This window comes from Oncorhynchus clarkii, chromosome 7 (assembly GCF_045791955.1).
Source record: "Oncorhynchus clarkii lewisi isolate Uvic-CL-2024 chromosome 7, UVic_Ocla_1.0, whole genome shotgun sequence".
NCBI lineage: Eukaryota > Metazoa > Chordata > Actinopteri > Salmoniformes > Salmonidae > Oncorhynchus > Oncorhynchus clarkii.
Genome location: NC_092153.1, coordinates 32,328,886 through 32,348,987, shown reverse-complemented (window position 1 = coordinate 32,348,987; position 20,102 = coordinate 32,328,886). Strand labels below are relative to the sequence as shown.

Below are 20,102 nucleotides of genomic sequence, written 5' to 3'. Positions count from 1 at the left end.
ATTTTCTATGAAAGTATCTTTACTTTTACTCAAGTATGACAATTGGGTACTTTTTCCACCACTGAGTAGTGGTTACAATCTCGTACATAGCATACAGGTGAATATATTGACAAAAGTGACCTGGTCCGAGAAAGATTTGCTCAGTATCAAAAGTCACTGCAGGATAAGCCTACACAGACCTTATATGAAGCAGTTCTAAAATCCTCTATGGTAAAATTAATGGTGGAAAAACGATTGGAATCATTTCCGGGTGTCACCGCTAGGCTTTATGGGTATTATGACTCGTATTGTGGTCCTCAATTCTCGCAGGGATCACGTTCCCATAGCCCTATTATAAATGTATGCAGTCAATGTACTGTACAATGCTATGGAAAGCCTCTTCTGAGTGGCATATATTTCACGAGACACTGTTTTTTAGGCATAATTTTCTGAAAATCTGAGATGAGTTCACTTCCCCCAGGGATCACTTTCACATTCTAAAAATGGGAATATCTCAATTGTATCGTCCTCGCGTCTTTTCTCCTCGTCTCCTCACAACACATTGGAGGAGAAGGTCAGGGGGGCGGTACCTCTGGTTTTCTCATCCAATGGGTTTTGAGAAGGAGACAAGGGGAAAGGAGAGATCGCGTTGTTCAGCCATTGAGATCGTCCCAAATGAGTAACATAAACAGCCGTGCCTCTCGCAAGTCTTTCGTTTTCGGTCAAACATTGCTATCGATTCATAACTTTCCGAAAGATGGCTGGTTTAGAGCTTTTGTACAGCTGCGTAGCAGGCAGTATTACCTGTCCACAAGACGTCGTTGTGTGTTTTGTTCACTGGGAAATTGTAAAGAGTGGGTACAAATGCCTTGGGTTAGGAGATGAGGTGAGTGTGATGCCTGCAGTCTACAAATGATTTAATTTATAATTCCATGTTTTATGGCTAAGTGCTTTAGAGTTTACTGACAAAGTCCCAATTTGTTAACAACGCCAGATTAGCCGTCTGACATGTATCCTCGCTAACCAACTATAGTTGGCTAGTTAATTTACAAGCATATATATATATATATATATATATATATATATATATTTAGTTGGTACTGTTGTCAATTGGCTAAAAATAGCTAGCTATAGCTAGTTAGTTAGCAAGGCATGTCAGACTGCTAATCTGTCGCTGGTAGCCAGTTGTCATGGTGTCAGCAAACTGGGTTGACAAATCAATACATTTCTTGAATTTGTATGAATGCCAATATGTAAATAATGCTAATTATTTTGCTTATGTGGATGTGTTTTGTGAATTAGCTTGCCAATCAGGTCTCTAGTTAGCGCTAATCAGACAATATACCATAGGTATGACCAAACGATAATTCTATTTACTGGTCCAATTACGTTGGTAACCAATTTATAATTGCAATAAGGCACCTCGTGGGTGTGTGGTATATGGCCAATATACCACGGCTAAGGGCTGTATCCAGGCACTCCGCGTTGTTTGCCATATACCACACTTCTTCGGGCCTTATTGCGTAAATTAACCACCTGCAACTGGACACTTTTTAGAAGATGCATGTTTGACCGAAAGAGAACGAAGATTTATCGCCTAGTTAAAGTTTGTTGAAATGCTGTGCTACGCCTAATCGTACCTAACATGTAACCCCCAATTACAATGGATACCACATCTGTTTGGTTAAATCAAGTTCTTTGCTCTTAAAATCTGTAGCTAGAACCGTCATTCTTTGTATCTGATCCATCTATGAATATGTGTGGTTACTTTCTTTCAGCCTCATCCTTAGTTTACGTTTTAAAAAGTGGCGGGGTTAACATTGGGCTGAAACACTCATGATTGTGGCTTTAAATAGTTATCTTGAGAGGGTCTGACGTTATGCAACATGACACGTGACGATGCATACCTGTAATTATGAATGAATAAATCTGTTATTTACATTTAATTCAGCTTCGGAGTGGTGACAAGAAGTCGGAGTTGCTTCCTACAGGGTGGAATGACAGCAAGGAATTGTACACCCTGCGGTACAAGTCAAATGATGACAAGTCTAATTTCTTGGTCAAAGCCATCACTGTGGATTCCACCTTGATCTTCAACTTAATGGTAACTATACAGCTATTCAAAATGTTATTTCAAATCTTAAGTGGTTATTTCTCAGAAATGTAGTTAGCCTACATCTACAGTAGGCCTAAGTGTGACTCTTTTCTATTGTGTCAGGACTCGGCCACTGAACAGGTGTCAGACCTGACAATGAATGTCAGTGATTATGTGGATGCAGATCATTTGCAGACATTTGAAAGGTTGGTCAGTATGTCATATTTTTGGGGATGTATTGAAGTCTTGCTCAATTTGAACCGTACTTAATGGAGCAAAAGTGACGAACAACAGATTTATAAGTATTTGGCTAAGAAAATCCACTGGACCACACGTACCACATTCTTTTAATATTTTTTTTCCACACACAAAAAATATAGTGACTTGCCGAAATACTACTCCATATTATAGGCCATGCTGTAAATCTTTATATTACACCAATTCTTGCTTTGTTGCCTAGAGTCTTCGATGAGGCCTGGCTAAGTCCAAATATCCCAACTTCAAGTAAATATTTCTCAGCAATCCTTTTACACTGAACAAAAATAGAAACCCAACATGTGAAGAATAAAAGATCCCAGAAATGTTCAATATGCACAAAAAGCATATCTCTAATTTTGTGTTTATATCCCTTTTAGTGAGCATTTCTCCTTTGCCAAGATAATCCATCCACCTGACAGGGGTGGCATATTGAGAATGTTTTATTTTAACTAGGCAAGTCGGTTAAGAATAAATTCTTATTTTCAATGACGGCCTAGGAACAGTGAACCTGCCTTGTTCAGGGGCAGAATAACAGATTTGTACCTTGTCAGCTCGGGGATTCAATCTTGCAACCTTTCTGTTACTAGTCCAATGCTGTAACAGCTAGGCTACCTGCAGCCCCTGATTAAACCGTATGATCATTACACAGGTGCACCTTGTGCGGGGACAAAAGGCCACTCTAAAATGTGCAGTTTTGCTGACTGGGAATGTCCACCAGAGCTCTTGCCAGAAAATGCAATGTTAATTTCTCTACCATAAGCTGCCTCCAACGTCCTTCTAGAGAATTTGGCAGTACATCCAGCCGGCCCCACAACCGCAGACCACATGTAACCACATCAGCCCAGGACCTCCACATCCTGCTTCTTTACCGACATGGATTGTCTGAGGCCAGCCACCCGCAAAGCTGATAAAACAGTGAGTTTGCACAACTGAAGAATTTCTGTACAAACTGTCAGAAACCGTCTCCGGTAAGCTCATCTGCTTGCTTGTCGTCCATACCAGGGTCTTGGCCTGACTGCAGTTTGGCGTCATAACTGACTTCAAATGCTCGCCTTTGATGGCCACTGACATGCTAGAGAAGAGAGCTCTTCATGGATGAATCCCTGTTTCAACTGTACTGGGCAGATGGTGTCGTGTGAGAGGTTTGCTGATGTCAACATTGTGAACTGAGTGCCCCATGGTGGGGTTTTGGTATGGGCATGCGTAAGCTATGGACAACAAACATGCTTGCTTTTTATCGATGGCAATTTGAATGCACAGGGATGCCGTGATGAGATCCCGAGGCCCATTTTTGTGCCGGTTATTTGCCACATCACCTCTTGTTTCAGCATGACCACGTGTCTCAAGGATCTGTACACAATTCCTGAGAGCCAAAAATGTCCCAGTTCTTCCATGGCCTGCATACTCTCCAGACATGTCACCCATTGAGCATGTTTGGGATGCTGTGGATTGACGTCTACGACAGCATGTTCCAGTACCCACCAATGTCCAGAAACTCCTCACAACATTCTACTGGTGCCTAATCAGCTCCATGTGAAGGAGATGTCACGCTGCATGGTGGTCACCCCAGATATTAACTGTTTTTCTAATCCATGCCCCTACTTTTTAAGGTATCTGTGACCAACTGACGCGTATCTCTATTCAGTCATGTGATTTGGCGCTGACAGATGGTCGCTTCGGGTTCTTAGGAAACTATGCAGTATTATTTTTTACGTATCATTTCTTACTGTTACCCCAAGAAATCTTAAGTCTTGTTACATACAGCCAGGAAGAACTTTTGGATATACAGCGGGGCAAAAAGTGTTTAGTCAGCCACCAATTGTGCAAGTTATCCCACTTAAAAATATGAGAGGCCTGTAATTTTCATCATAGGTACACTTCAACTATGACAGACAATGAGAAAAAAAAATCCAGAAAATCACATTGTAGGATTTTTAATGAATTTATTTGCAAATTATGGTGGAAAATAAGTATTTGGACACCTACAAACAAGCAAGATTTCTGGCTCTCACAGACCTGTACCTTATTATTTAAGAGGCTCCTATGTCCTCCACTCGTTACCTGTATTAATGGCACCTGTTTGAACTTGTTATCATTATAAAAGACACCTGTCCACAACCTCAGTCACACTCCAAACTCCACTATGGCCAAGACCAAAGAGCTGTCAAAGGACACCAGAAACAAAATTGTACACCTGCACCAGGCTGGGAAGACTGAATCTGCAATAGGTAAGCAGCTTGGTTTGAAGAAATCAACTGTGGGAGCAATTATTAGGAAATGGAAGATCTGGGGCTCCACGCAAGATCTCACCTCGTGGGGGTCAAATGATCAAAAGAACGGTGAGCAAAAATCAGAACCACGCGGGGGGACCTAGTGAATGACCTGCAGAGAGCTGGGACCAAAGTAACAAAGCCTACCATCAGAAACACACTACGCCGACAGGGACTCAAATCTTGCAGTGCCAGACGTGTCCCCCTGCTTAAGCCAGTACATGTCCAGGCCTGTCTGAAGTTTGCTAGAGAGCATTTGGATGATCCAGAAGAAGATTGGGAGAATGTCAGATGAAACCAAAATATAACTTTTTGGTAACTCAACTCGTCGTGTTTGGAGGACAAAGAATGCTGAGTTACATCCAAAGAACACCATACCTACTGTGAAGCATGGGGGTGGAAACATCATGCTTTGGGGCTGTTTTTCAAAGGGACCAGGTTGACTGATCCATGTAAAGGAAAGAATGAATGGGGCCATGTATCGTGAGATTTTGAGTGAAAACCTCCTTCCATCAGCAAGGGCATTGAAGATGAAACGTGGCTGGGTCTTTTAGCATGACAATGATCCCAAACACACCGCCCGGGCAATGAAAGAGTGGCTTCGTAAGAAGCATTTGAAGGTCCTGGAGCGGCCTAGCCAATCTCCAGATCTCAACCCCATAGAAAATCTTTGGAGGGAGTTGAAAGTCCGTGTTGCCCAGCAACAGCCCCAAAACATCACTGCTCTAGAGGAGATCTGCATGGAGGAATGGGCCAAAATACCAGCAACAGTGTGTGAGAACCTTGTGAAGACTTACAGAAAACGTTTGACCTCTGGCATTGCCAACAAAGGGTATATAACAAAGTATTGAGAAACTTTTGTTATTGACCAAGTACTTATTTTCCACCATAATTTGCAAATAAATTCATAAAAAATCCTACAATGTGATTTTCTGGAATTTTTTTTCTCATTTTGTCTGTCATAGTTGAAGTGTACCTATTATGAAAATTAAAGGCCTCTCTCATCTTTTTAAGTGGAAGAACTTGCACAATTGGTGGCTGACTAAATACTTTTTTTGCCCCACTGTAAGAGTAATGTCAACTTACCAACATTACGACCAGGAGTACGACGTTCCCAAGCTGATCCTTGGTTTGGACCACCACCCAGGACAATGGCTCAGAGCCCAGTAGGCGACCCAAAACAACGGTGGCCTTCTGGCCAGGCTCCTTAGATGGGATCACTTCTCCCGAGTATACTACTCGCCTGTGTCAGTCTCTTGACAACAAGGTAGATGAAATTCGAGCAAGGGTGGCCTTCCAGAGAGACTAACATTCTCTGTTTCACGGAAACATGGCTCACTTGGGATACGTTAGCAAAGTCGGTACAGCCACCTGGATTCTTCACGCATCGAAACCAACATCTCTGGTAAGAAGTGCGGGAGTGTATGCCTTATGATTAACGAGTCATGGTGTGATTATAATAACATACAGGAACTCCAGTCCTTTTGTTCACCTAACCTAGAGTTCCTTACAATCAAATGCTGACCGCTTTATCCACCAAGATAATTCTCTTAGATTATAATCACAGCCCTGTGTATCCTACCCCCCCCCCACCAAGCAGACACCTAAACTGCCCTGAAAGAACCTCATTGGACTTGATGTAAACTGGAAACAACATATCCTGAGGCTGCATTTATTGCACAAGGGTGCGTTCTCAGCCCTCTCCTGTACTCCCTGTTCACCCATGACTGCGTGGCCATGTACGCCTCCAACTCAAATCATCAAGTTTACAGATGACACTACAGTGGTAGGCTTGATTACCAACAACGAGACGGCCTACAGGGAGGAATTGAGGGTCCTCGGAGTGTGGTGGCAGGAAAATAACCTCTCACTCAACATCAACAAAACACAGGAGATGGTTGTGGACTTCAAGAAACAGCAGAGGGAGCCCCCCCCCTATCCACATTGACGGGACAGTAGTGGAGAAGGTGGAAGGTTTTAAGTTTCTGGGCGTACACATCTCGGGACAAACTGAAATGGTCCATCCACACAGACAGTGTTGTGAAGAAGGTGCAACAGTGTCTCTTCAACCTCAGGCGGCTGAAGAAATTGGGCTTTTCACCAAAAACACAAACTTTTACAGATGCATCGAGAGCATCCTGTCAGGCTGTATCACCGCCTAGTATGGCAACCGCTCAGCCCACAACCGTAAGGCTCTCCAGAGGGTGGTGCGGTATGCACAACGCATCACCGGGGGCAAGGTACCTTCCCTTCAGGACACCCACACCACCCGATGTCACAGGAAGACCAAAAAGATAATCAAGGACAACAACCACCCGAGCCACTGCCTGTTCACCCCGCTATCATCCAGAAGGCGAGGTCAGTACAGGTGCATCAAAGCTGGGACCGAGAGACTGAAAAACAGCTTCTATCTCAAGGCCATCAGACTGTTTAACAGCTATCACTAACATTGAGTGGCTGCTGCCAACATACTGACTCAAATCTCTAGCCACTTTAATAATAAAAAATTGGATATAATAAATGTATCACTAGTCACTTTCACCAATGCCACTTACCCTACATTACTCATCTCATATGTACAGTGGGGAGAAGAAGTATTTGATACACTGCAGATTTGTTTTTCCTACTTACAAAGCATGTAAAGGTCTGTAATTTTTGTCATAGGTATACTTCAACTGTGAGAGACGGAATCTAAAACACAAATCACATTGTATGATTTTCTAAGTAATTAATTTGCATTTTATTGCATGACATAAGTATTTGATCACCTACCAACCAGTAAGAATTCTGGCTCACAGACCTGTTAGTTTTTCTTTAAGAAGCCCTCCTGTTCTCCACTCATTACCTGTATTAACTGCACCTGTCCACACACTCAATCAAACAGACTCCAACCTCTCCACAATGGCCAAGACCAGAGAGCTGTGTTAGGACATCAGGGATACAATTGTAGACCTGCACAAGGCTGGGATGGGCTACAGGACAATAGGCAAGCAGCTTGGTGAGAAGGCAACAACTGTTGGTGCAATTATTAGAAAATGGAAGAAGTTCAAGATGACGGTCAATCATCAATGATCATGAAGAAGGTGAGGGATCAGCCCAGAACTACACGGCAGGACCTGGTCAATGACCTGAAGAGAGCTCTAAGAAAACAATTCGTAACACACTACACCGTCATGGATTAAAATCCTGCAGCGCACGCAAGGTCCCCTTGCTCAAGCCAGCGCATGTCCAGGCCCGTCTGAAGTTTGCCAATGACCATCTGGATGATCCAGAGGAGGAATGGGAGAAGGTCATGTGGTCTGAGACAAAAATAGAGCTTTTTGGTCTAAACTCCACTCGCTGTGTTTGGAGGAAGAAGAAGGATGAGTACAACCCCCAAGAACACCATCCCAACCATGAAGCATGAAGGTGGAAACATCATTCTTTGGGGATGCTTTTCTGCAAAGGGGACAGGACGACTGCACCGTATTGAGGGGAGGATGGATGGGGCCATGTATCGCAAGATCTTGGCCAACAAACTCATTCCCTCAGTAAGAGCATTGAAGATGGGTCGTGGCTGGGTCTTCCATCATGACAATGACCCGGAACACACAGCCAGGGCAACTAAGGAGTGGCTCCGTAAGAAGCATCTCAAGGTCCTGGTGTGGCCTAGCCAGACTTCAGACCTGAACCCAATAGAACATCTTTGGAGGGAGCTGAAAGTCCGTATTGCCCAGTGACAGCCCCAAAACCTGAAGAAGGTCTGTATGGAGGAGTGGGCAAGAAGAACTACAGGAAACGTGTGATCTCTGTAATTGCAAACACAGGTTTCTGTACCAAATATTAAGTTCTGCTTTTCTGATGTGTCAAATACTTATGTCATGCAATAAAATGCAAATTAATTACTTGAAAACCATACAATGTGATTTTCTGGATTTTTGTTTTAGATTCCATCTCTCACAGTTGAAGTGTACATATGATAAAAAATGACAGACCTCTACATCGTTTGTAAGTAGGAAACACTGCTGATTTTGAAGGTTATCAAATACTTGTTCTCCCCACTGTATATACTGTGCTCTATACCATCTACTGCATCTTTCCTATGCCGCACGGCCATCGCTCATCCATATATTTATATGTACATATTCTTATTCATTCCTTTACACTTTGTGGTTAAATTGTTACATTACTGCACGGTCGGAACTAGAAGCAGAAGCATTTCACTGCACTCGCATTAACATCTGCTAACCATGTGTATGTGACCAATAAAATTTGATTTGAAATCCATAGATTAGGACCTAATCAATTGCCTGATATCTTTGAACTCAATAAACCCTTTTGTTGCTCTTGTGTTTTTATATTTTTGTTCAGTGTAGATCCAATGACAAGTATGAATCAAAGCTCCTTGCGACAAAATACATTTTCATGCATTACAATTTGTATTCCAGATTTGTACAGAATGAACCTTACTATTCCTATAAGTATCTAAAATGTGTTGGTATTGACATGATCCTCCCCTCTGTCAGTGTATTCAAGAATGCAGAAGATTTGTCTCAGAAGGTGAAGAGCCAGCTCCTTTCCTCAGTGCCCGCGCCAAGAAAGGAAGACAAGAGTAGCAGAGAGAAATCCAATGACTCCCAGCCGGACAGTGACCCTCTCCGCATTCCCACAAGGCATCCACAGACCAGTAGGCAGCCTAACTGGTTTGTACAACATACCTTACTACAGGGTTCTTCAACTAGTGAATGTTGGGCCAGTTGATGTTCACCTTAGTAAAGAAGAACATGACTTGAATACCCCTACTGTACTATATCAGCTGTAGTCACTGATTTATACTGACTGTTTAGCCTAGTAACATTACGAAATGGTATTTATGTATATGTTACTCGTTTCAGGAAAGTAGGTGATGCACGTCACTAATTTACAGGAGTGGCATTTGAATGTAAACACTTCGTGTCCAATTTCAAAAATTCTCCAGTAGAAGGCCTTGCTTTTATTTCTTAACTCGCAACCGTAAGCTAATTTCTGTAATTGGCTTGCCATTAACTTGGAAATAATGACTACGTTTATTTTCATGTAATAATGAATACAGATTAGCTTAAGTGAAGACGTCAGCTATTTGATATGGTCATTATTTGAACTGGCTAGCCAGCTTACTTAACGTTATCTAACTAGCTAACAAGCTAGAAATGAACCAAAACATTGTTTAGAAGTTTCTTTTAGTTGCTTGGTTTGCTATATTTACATACTACATTTTTTTTTTTAATTATTGGTTTATTGGTGGTAAAATACACCAATTATGCTATTTTGGACCACCAGGACAAGTTTGATGTCGAAGACAAAATGATGTCACTATGACAGCTGTCAACAGATATATCAATAGACATGGTATAAACCAGCACTTAGTCTTAATCTTTTTATTTATTACACTACCGTACTCACTCTGTTTAGCACATGGCCTCATTTGAATCCTTAAAGAGATGGGTGGGGCTAAAGTTTACGAGCGTGTGAACGATGCTGAATGGTTGTAGACGGAGCTCTCCAGTAGGTGTACCAAAACATTCAAGAGCCATTTTCTCATAAGTGGGGTTTATCAACTTTCAGAGCAGAATTACTGTCCCATTGTTTCTCAACTCTAGTGTATGATATACAATTTTTGATTTCTGAGTCTTTTATCCAATCTTTTATCCAATGTAAACAATTTCAAATTTTGCTACATAAGACCGACTCGAGCCGTTCGGTCACATATGATAGGGTAGGTTAAAGCTTCACACAGTCATCTGTCAACTGTTTTCATTTACTATGGACAGAATTTAATTTGAATGTACACTGAGTATACATAACATTAACACCTGCCTTTTCCATGACAGACTGACTAGGTTTCACCCTATGTTCTCTTATTGATTTCACGTGTTAAATCCACTTCAATCAGTGGGGAGGAGAAGGTTCAAGAAAGATTTTTAAGCCTTGACACATGGATTGTGTATGTGTGCGCTATTCAGGATGAATCGGCAAGACATAAGATTTAAGTGCCTTAGAACCGGGTATGGTAGCCGTGCTCACCAGTTTGTGTGTCAAGAACTGCGATACTGCTGTGTTTTTCATACTCAACAGTTTCCTGTGTGTATCAAGAATGGTCCACCACCTAAAGGACATCCAGCCAACTTGCCAAAACTGTGGGAAGCATTGGAGTCAACATGGGCCAGCAATCCATGCTCTGAAGAATTGAGGCTGTTCTGATGGCCAAATGTTTTGCAACTCAATGTTAGGAAGGTGTTTGGTATACTCAGTTTATTTAAACAGGGAATCACATTGTGACCAAGGCCTATTTTACAAGGGAGCCCTGCACACAACCATACATATTTACAATTCCAATGTAATAAACATTTACATGTGATTTTTTTTAAATTATTTACAAAACAAAAATAAACGCATTCCGAAGTTTAAAAAAGTAATCAAACAGCTGTCTGAACTGCACCAGAACATCCTACTTCAGAGTTCTGAGATCAGTCCACAAGTAAGGTGCCAAAAAAAAAAAGTACATCTGTTTTTATCTCAGTGGAGATGGAGGGATCTCCAGAGTTAGTCAACCCTGTGATTGGATCTGGTGACTCTTATTTCTGTAATTTATCAATGAAGTAAGGTATGGCTAGGGTTGTTACGGTCACTGTATTACCTGGTCATTAGTCTACCAAATTTGATAAATGCCTGGTACTCTGTCCCTCTAATCACTGACATTAATGCAAATCTAATCTCGAACTTCATGAGTGGTCATGTTGCGCAACATTTCTATAGGCTATGCAACTTTCCTAATATTAAGCACATTGCTTCTCTTTACAGCAGGAGTATAGCCTACTTGGCTGGCATGAAAATGAACCATGGGAAAATTGTCCTCCATTTGCTATTTTAAGTGCATAGATTGACATTTTATTTTTTTCCCCGCTGCCTGTTTTGAGATAGGTGCATGATAATGGTATTTTCTAAATCGAAACAAATTTCACACGTATAGTTGACGTTTACACACACTTAGGTTGGAGTCATTGAAACTTGTTTTTCAACCACTCCACACATTTATTGTTAACAAACTATAGTTTTGGCAAGTTGGTTAGGATATCTACTTTGTGCATGACACATCATTTTCACAACAATTATTTCACTAATCTCCCATTCGCTGCCGCTAGAAAAACATCCCCACAGCATGATGCTGCTACCCATCCTTCACCGTAGGGATGGTGCCAGGTTTCCTCCAGACATGACGCGTGGCATAAAGACCAAAGAGTTCAACCATGGTTTCATCAGACCAGAGTATCTTGTTTCTCATGGTGCCTTTTGGCAAACTCCAAATGGGCTGTTGTGCCTTTTTTTTTACTGAGGAGTGGCTTTTGCCTGGCCACTTCCATACAGGCCTGATTGGTGGAGTGCTGCAGAGATGGTTGTCCTTCTGGAAGGTTCTCCCATCTCCAAGGAGGAACTCTGTCAGAGTGACTATTGGGTTCTTGGTCACCTCCCTGACCAAGTCCCTTCTCTTGCGATTGCGCAGTTTGGCCGGGCGGCCAAATCTGGAACCATCAAGACACTTCCTAAACTTCTTCCATTTAAGAATGATGAAGGCCACTGTCTTGGGGACCTTCAATTCTGCAGAAATGTTTTTGGTACCCTTCCCCAGATCTGTGCCTCGACACAATCATGTCTCTGAGCTCTACGGACAATTCCTTCAACCTCATGGCTTGTTTTTTGCTCTGACATGCACTGTCAACCGTGGGGCTTTTCATTTTTTTTTTTTTTTTTTTTATGTATACGTGTGCCTTTCCAAATCATGTCTTAAGTTGGATTTACCACCGGTGGAGTCCAAGATGAAGACACATCTCAAGGATGATCAATGGAAACAGGGTGCACCCGATCTCATTAGCATTTTTTTTGTTGTCAATTAGCAAATATTTCTAAGCCTGTTAGCTTTGTCGTGTGCTTTTTTTAACAACACAAAAAAAATTGGTCCAGAATAAGGCTAAGACTGGAAAAAGTTAAGGGGTCTGAATACATTCTGAATTAACTGTAAGGTCCCATAGTTGACAGTATGTCAGAGCAGAAACTATTCCATGAAGTCCAAGGAACTATCCATAGATATCTGAGAGAATTGTGATGAGACATAAAACTGGGGTGTTTCCAAGAGCACAGTGGTCTCCATTGGCTTCAGAACAAGAATGTCAAAGGCCTTTAGTGGCCCAGACTTGAATCCCATTTTAAATTCTGTGGAAGTACTTGATTCCAATTCACTGCCGCTCCCCATCTGCCTTAACAGAGCTTGAGAATCTCCAAGGAAGAATGGGAGAAAATCCCCAAATCCAGATGTGTAAAGCTGATCCAGACATACCCAAGACTACTCAAAGCTGTATTTGCCAACAAAGGTGCTTCTACAAAGTATTGACTAAGGGGTGTGAATACTTATGTAAATTAGATGTTAGTACTTCATTTGCTGAAATTGCATGTGTGAGGAATCAATTTAAACCATTTGGAAATCCGGCTGTAACACTTACATTTGGAATAAGTCAAGGGGTATGAGTACTTTCTGAAGTTACTGTAAATTTATCCGGTGTTCTTCCCAAAAAATGTAAGGTGGACGCTGTGCCACTTTATAAACTTATTTTATTTATTTAACTTAAGGCAACAAAAAAAAGTTTATTCTCTAAATGGCAGTTATAGGTGTTCAAAAATGCAGGCCAATGGGCGGCATTTCTCGAGTTCAGCTCACATCGCCTGTAGAGTCTTCTAGGGTTGCAACATTCGCCTTCATTAAAAGGGATAGTCACTCTCCTGCTGTGGGCCTTGCCACAATACACCATGAATACATGTTTCAGTTCCAAGGTTGAAAGCTATAGTCTTCTGGGAAAAAAGTGTATTTATATGTACAGTTGAAGTCGGAAGCATTCATACACTTAGGTTGGAGTCATTAAAACTCATTTTTTAACCACTCGTTTTTTTAAATATATATATTTGGTGTATGTCAAATTCCGACTTCAACTGTAAGTGATACTATATTGACGTGCATGCATACTTTTCACATTTTGTTTTTCAATCAAGACCCCTGCGGGCGATCGGCACAATGTTGAATGTACAATGATATTGTATTTAGTTGGCAGCTGACGTGAATTGGTTGTTGGCTGTACAATCAAATCAACCAGTTTTCCACTTTGGATCAATAGATTTAGTTGACATCTGACAATACCTTGCATGGGTACAACTATATGCGGTCTTTAATTTTCTTTGTGTGTTACGATACCACATGACGCAGACCTAATCTCTTGAGTGAAACAGTCCTAATGTAGGAAAAAAAACTTCCTCATGTTGTCACCCAGATTCACATTTGTTTATTTTGCAAGCTATAACTCACTATTTTAACAAAGTAGGTTTTAAAAGACCATAGCGTGAAGTCTGCTTTGTGATACACTCTAGTGGTGTCATGTGTTTTTCAGGCCAGACCCCATGGCTCCTTTCGCTGCAGGTGGAGCCGATCTGGATCCCTTTGGGTGAGTTTCCCTCCTGCACTCAGCAATGGTAGAACAAGAGACAATGAAGCAGGCGTTGGACCATTCCTCACTATGGCTGGGCTTTTTTACCAAAAATGTTTGTGTACTGTACATTTAACTGCAAAGCAATTGTTTTCTTTGAATTTAAAGCACTAGGCACTAAAGACATTAATCCAACCACCTTGACTATGTAGATGGTATTCATTTAAAGGACTATTCAAAATCTTCATATTTTAATTTACATGCCTTAAATTATGCGGACAATGAAGATCAGGCTCAAATATTAGGAAAGTGGATTATTATTGAGTCACTATCACAGCAAATAGCATTTTCTATCTAATGCAATAGACCAATGACGGCTCTGTTTCTGTGTCTCCCAGTGGTCGTGGAGGAGGGATGATCGTGGACCCTTTGAGGGCTGGTTATCCCCGCTCAGGGTTTGACCCCTCTGGTGGGCTCCCTGGCATCCTGCCGCCGGGAGCTGTGCCACCCGGGGCCCGCTTTGACCCCTTTGGGCCTGTCGGAAGACACAGACCTGGGTAGGAGTTATTTTCTTGAATTTTATTTTGGGTATTACTAATGTCCACCATTTTAGAAGGCATTCATAAGTAGTAGTATTCTCACATTTGTAAATGTTAGTAAGCTAGAAATATGTCGATATTTACAGACTTTAAACTATTGATTATATTCATTATTTACAGTATTAATGTATGAACTGTACACCTTATTAATCATTAATGCATAATTGGAAAGTTGTGTAAGTAATACATCAATTTATTGCTTACTAGCTTACATTTGTAGGAGTGATGGTGAATAAACTACACTGAAGAAAAATATAATGCCACATGTAAAGTTTGAGCACATGAGCTGACATAAAAGATCCCAGAAATGTTCCATACGCATAAACCTTTTTTTTTTTTGGTTGCACCATTTTGTTTTCATCCATGTTACTGAGCATTTCTCCTCTGCCAATATAATCTATCCACTTGATAGGTGTGCAATATCAAGAAGCTGATTTAAACAGCATGATCATTACACAGGTGCACCTTGTGTTGGGGACAATAAAGGCCACTAAAATTTGCAGTTTTGTCACACAACACAATGGCACAGATGTCTCAATTTGAGGAAGCATGCAATTGGCATGCCAACTGCAGGAATGTCCACCAGCGCTGTTACCAGAGAATTTAATGATAATTTCTCAACCATAAACAAAGGCAGCTTAAACGTTGTTTTAAAGAATTTGGCTGCATGTCCAGCCGGCCTCATGAACACATGTAACCACGCCAGCCCAGGACCTCCACATCCTGCTTCTTTACCTGCGGGATCGCCTGAGACCAGCCACCTGATGAAACTGAGGAGTATTTCTGTCTGTAAGAAAGCCATTTTTGTGTGGGGGAGGGGGAGAAGTGTTTCCGATTTGGCTAGGCCTGGTTCCCCAGTGGGTGAGCCTATGCCCACCCATGGCTGCGCCCCTGCTGAGTTATGTGAAATACATAGATTAGGACCTAATGCATTTATTTCAATTTACTGTAACTCAGTGAAATTGTGTTTTATTTTTGTTCATAATATTTATAAATGCTTTCAATATTATTTATTTATTTATTACTAGTTATAGCGTGTAACCTCACTTTTATATTATGGGATTTATTTGACATGAATAAGTGCACAATAAATAACATTCCGGTGTTCAAATCAATCAGTGTGCCTGAGTTAGGAAAAGAGATGGCTTTTCATCTGTATGTTAGGTAAGAAAGTGAAGGCTATTGTAAACACACAGGTATTTGAGATGCAATATGTCAGTCTATGTAACTGAAGTCAAGGTTAAATTCTTCTAGGCTGTCATCTAAGAGTGAAAAAATGGCTGGTGTGGCGTCCCGGGTGGCGCAGTGGTTAAGGGCGCTGTACTGCAGCGCCAGCTGTGCCATCAGTCCCTGGGTTCGCGCCCAGGCTCTGTCGTAACCGGCCGCGACCGGGAGGTCCGTGGGGCGACGCACAATTGGCCTAGCGTCGTCCGGGTTAGGGAGGGATTGGTCGGTAGGGATCTCCTTGTCTCATCGCGCACCAGCGACTCCTGTGGCGGGCCGGGCGCAGTGCGCGCTAGCCAAGGTTGCCAGGTGCACGGTGTAGCCTCCGACACATTGGTGCGGCTGGCTTCCGGGTTGGATGCGCGCTGTGTTAAGAAGCAGTTCTGCTGGTTGGGTTGTGTATCGGAGGACGCATGACATTCAGCCTTCGTCTCTCCCGAGCCCGTACGGGAGTTGTAGCAATGAGACAAGATAGTACAACAATTGGATACCACGAAATTGGGGAGAAAAAGGGGTAAAAATTCAACAAAAGAAAAATGGCTGGTGTGGTGGGCCGTCACAGAAATTGCCCACCAGGTAACAGCTTCTATCTCAAGGCCATCAGACTGTTAAACAGCCATCACTAACATTGAGTGGCTGCTGCCAACACACTGACTCAACTCCAGCCACTTTAATAATGGGAATTTATAGGAAATTATGTAAATATATCACTAGCCACTTTAAACAATGCTACCTTATATAATGTTACTTACCCTACATTATTCATCTCACATGCATACGTATATACTGTACGCATCCTTATGTAATACATGTATCACTAGCCACTTTAACTATGCCACTTTGTTTACATACTCATCTCATATGTATATACTGTACTCAATATCATCTACTGTATCTTGCCTATGCTGCTCTGTACCATCACTCATCCATATATCTTTATGTACATATTCTTTATCCCCTTACACTGTGTACAAGACTTTGTTGTTTGTTAGATTTTGTTGGAATTGTTTGTTAGATTATTTGTTGGTTATCACTGCATTGTCGGAACTAGAAGCACAAGCATTTCGCTACACTCGCATTAACATCTGCTAACCATGTGTATGTGTGACAAATAAAATTTGATTTGAGTGGGGCACTTGTCGACGAGTATTATTTATGGATGTATGACTGTATTATGCTCTGTGGTTTCCAGGCCAGACCCAGATCACATGCCGCCGCCAGGCTACGATGACATGTTCATGTAGAAGAAAAGGCACTCCTCCGCTCCTCACACTTCCTGGACCACTTCCTGTCTCTAATGTGAGGAATACACACTTAGACAGGCTCTGGAATTTTGGCAAAAATATATATAAAAAAAAATGTAATACCTCCCGCTTTGACACTTCCTGGCAGCTCAATGTGTAGTTTATTCATGCGCATGCATGATCTATGTGCAGAATTTGTTTTGCTTGAATTGGCAACGAAATCCCTAGTTTGAAAGTAACTGTTTTTCTGGAAGCTGTGCTTTGTCATTTTCCCTCATGTGGGCCAGCCCCTTAGCAATTCGGTTTCAACCAATGAGCTTCAGCCCTCGTCATGCAAGTGACCGCTAGCAAGATGCACAAAGAGCAGAGTGAGAGAGAGCAATAACGTGGTGCACATAGGTGACACTACCTTCCGAACTACTGGCTTAAAAAGTATATAAAAGTACTGGAGAATCCCTTTTAATAAAACTGTTTGACTAATTTGTTCAGTGTGAGGAATAAAGCTACTTTGTACAATGTTTTGTTTTTTTTTGGGGGGGGGGGGGGGGCTTAATTGGTGGGGTTCTAATTTAAACATTTTGGAGTTCATAGTCAAATGTTCAAGCAGCTAATATTTGTTCTGATTTTCAAATGCTGCTTGCAAAGACTGGCTTTTGCTGCTTGTGTCCCCAAAAGTAAAATGTGAGAACCTGTCCAATTTGTTTTACAATCTAAGTCGTTCGGAAACACCTACAGCATTAGAACTTAATGATTTATCCAAGTTATGTCTGCTACCCAACTTAACATAATAGTTTGCTTTTACTGACATCTTATTCAAATGTTTTTCAGACTTCACTGGTTTATGTCCAGCAAAATGTTGTAATAAAATATTTATTACATTCTGTTTTTTTTATTACTGTTTTTGTGTTTAAAAAACAACTCCAGAATGCAAAACACTGTAGAATGAATAGGCTACATTAGAAGCTGTCAAATACTCAATTTGAATAACGGCCTTCAGTGAGCTCAGGAAATCCTGCCCTCTATTTTTAGTCACAGTATATCATTTTCTTTGCTCCATCTATTACAGCTCACCTTCACAAGAGCATAAAACTAAAGTATGTAGCAAATGCGTTCACTATTGGGAAAAGAGATGCCAAAGGGTCATTTCCTTCCCTTTTTCTAGAACTTTCATACCACGTAATCTGAGTGGATATAAATTTATCCCAGCATAATGGGATATGTCTGGACAATCGATGATTCTCATAAATGTACATTTTCCAAAAATTGTAGATGCAAGATGAAATAACATGAACACTAAAAAGTAGGTATCCTCAGATTGCCTTGATATCCATCATGATAAATACACAGTTTTCGTTTTCACAGAGAAATCGTATTCAGGTCCCCCGCTACCAGTTAAAAAAATTAATGGAAGTATGTATGGAGACTGTTTAGTGTCTAAAATAAGGGGTTCATTTTTTATTTTTTTATTGTTTCCTGATAATCTCTATATCTCCAATATTGGACGGACGCTTTAGAACAAACTTCCTTTAGGTTTTTGGTGGGAACTCTCTTGTTCCATGTAATGTTATTCAATGCGTTTGTGTGGGCTAATGGCAATAAGGCCCACTTTTTTTTTATTTTTTTAAATCAAGTGGTCTTTCATTCAAAATCAAATGGCTAAATGATCCTTGGTATGACCTCAACAATTCCATATAGCTTAGTAGAACCCTCTTTTTCTGTCTCTATTATCTTTCTCCTCTGTTTCTCATTCCCCACCCGCTAGTGTCAATGGAAATGAGAGTGCAACTTATTTGGCAAAAAAAATTCTAATTGAAATCAAAACTGGATGGTCTTCAGAGACTGATGGGAGAGGTTGAGGATAGCTGAAGGATAGGATTAAAAACAAAAATTATTGTAAAATATACTAGGTCCGTGAAATGTATAAATTAGAAGTAGTAGCCTAAGTGTGGTCCATTAGTTTACTCCAATTAGGGGAGAGTTTAAAATGAAGGGAAATTATATATATTTTATATACAGTGCATCCGGAAAGTACTCCTACCCCTTGACTTTTTCCACATTTTGTTATTAAGTTAGTCTTATTCTCAAATGGATTAAAACATTTTCCTCAATCTACACACAACACCCCATAATGACCAATCAAAAACAGTCTTTTAGAGATTTTTGCCAAAGGATAAAACACAAATTAACATAATTTACATAAGTATTCAGACCCTTTTACTCAGTACTTTGTTAAAGCACCGTTGGCAGCGATTACTGCCTCGAGTCGTCTTGGGTATGACGCTACAAGAATGGCACACCAGTATTTAGGGAATTTCTTCTTCTCTGCAGATCATCTCATGCCCCGTCAGGTTGAATGGGGAGCGTCGCTGCTCAGCTATTTTCAGGTCTCTCCAGAGATGTGATATCGGGTTCAAGTCTGAGACATGCCTGGGCCACTCAAGGACATTAAGACTTGTCCTGAAGCCACTCCTGCGTTGTCTTGGCTGTGTGCTTAGGGTCATTGTCTTGTTGAAAGGTGACCCTTCACCCCAGTCTGAGGTCCTGAGTGCTCTGGAGCAGGTTTTCATCAAGGATTGTTCTACTTTGCTCCGTTCATCTTTCCCTCGATCCTGACTAGTATCCCAGTCCCTGCCGCTGAAAAACATCCCCACAGCATGATGCTGCCACCACCATGCTTCACCGTAGGAAGGGTGCCAGGTTTTTTCCATACGTGACGCTCGGCATTCAGACAAAGAGTTCAATCCTGGTTTCATCAGGCCTGAGAATCTCGTTTCTCATGGTCTGAGAGTCTTTGATATGCCTTTTGGCAAACTCCAAGCGGGCTATCATGTGCCTTTTATGGAGGAGTGGCTTCTGTCTGGCCACTCTACCATACAGGCCTAATTGGTGGAGCGCTGCAGAGACTGTTGTCCTTCTGGAAGATTCTCCCATCTCCAGAGGAACCCTGA

The 20,102-nt window shown here is 41.4% G+C and overlaps 1 protein-coding gene across 1 annotated transcript; it reads left to right on the top strand.

Moving 5' to 3' along the window:
* The first annotated feature begins 630 nt into the window (after positions 1–630).
* Positions 631–17,274, top strand: LOC139413197 (proteasome inhibitor PI31 subunit-like). Its single transcript, XM_071160299.1, has 7 exons — positions 631–865; positions 1,931–2,083; positions 2,198–2,280; positions 9,108–9,284; positions 14,052–14,105; positions 14,486–14,644; positions 17,103–17,274. The coding sequence occupies exons 1-7, from the start codon at positions 737–739 to the stop codon at positions 17,152–17,154; spliced, it is 807 nt and encodes a 268-aa protein (XP_071016400.1). The 5' UTR covers positions 631–736; the 3' UTR covers positions 17,155–17,274.
* Positions 17,275–20,102: the final 2,828 nt, after the last annotated feature.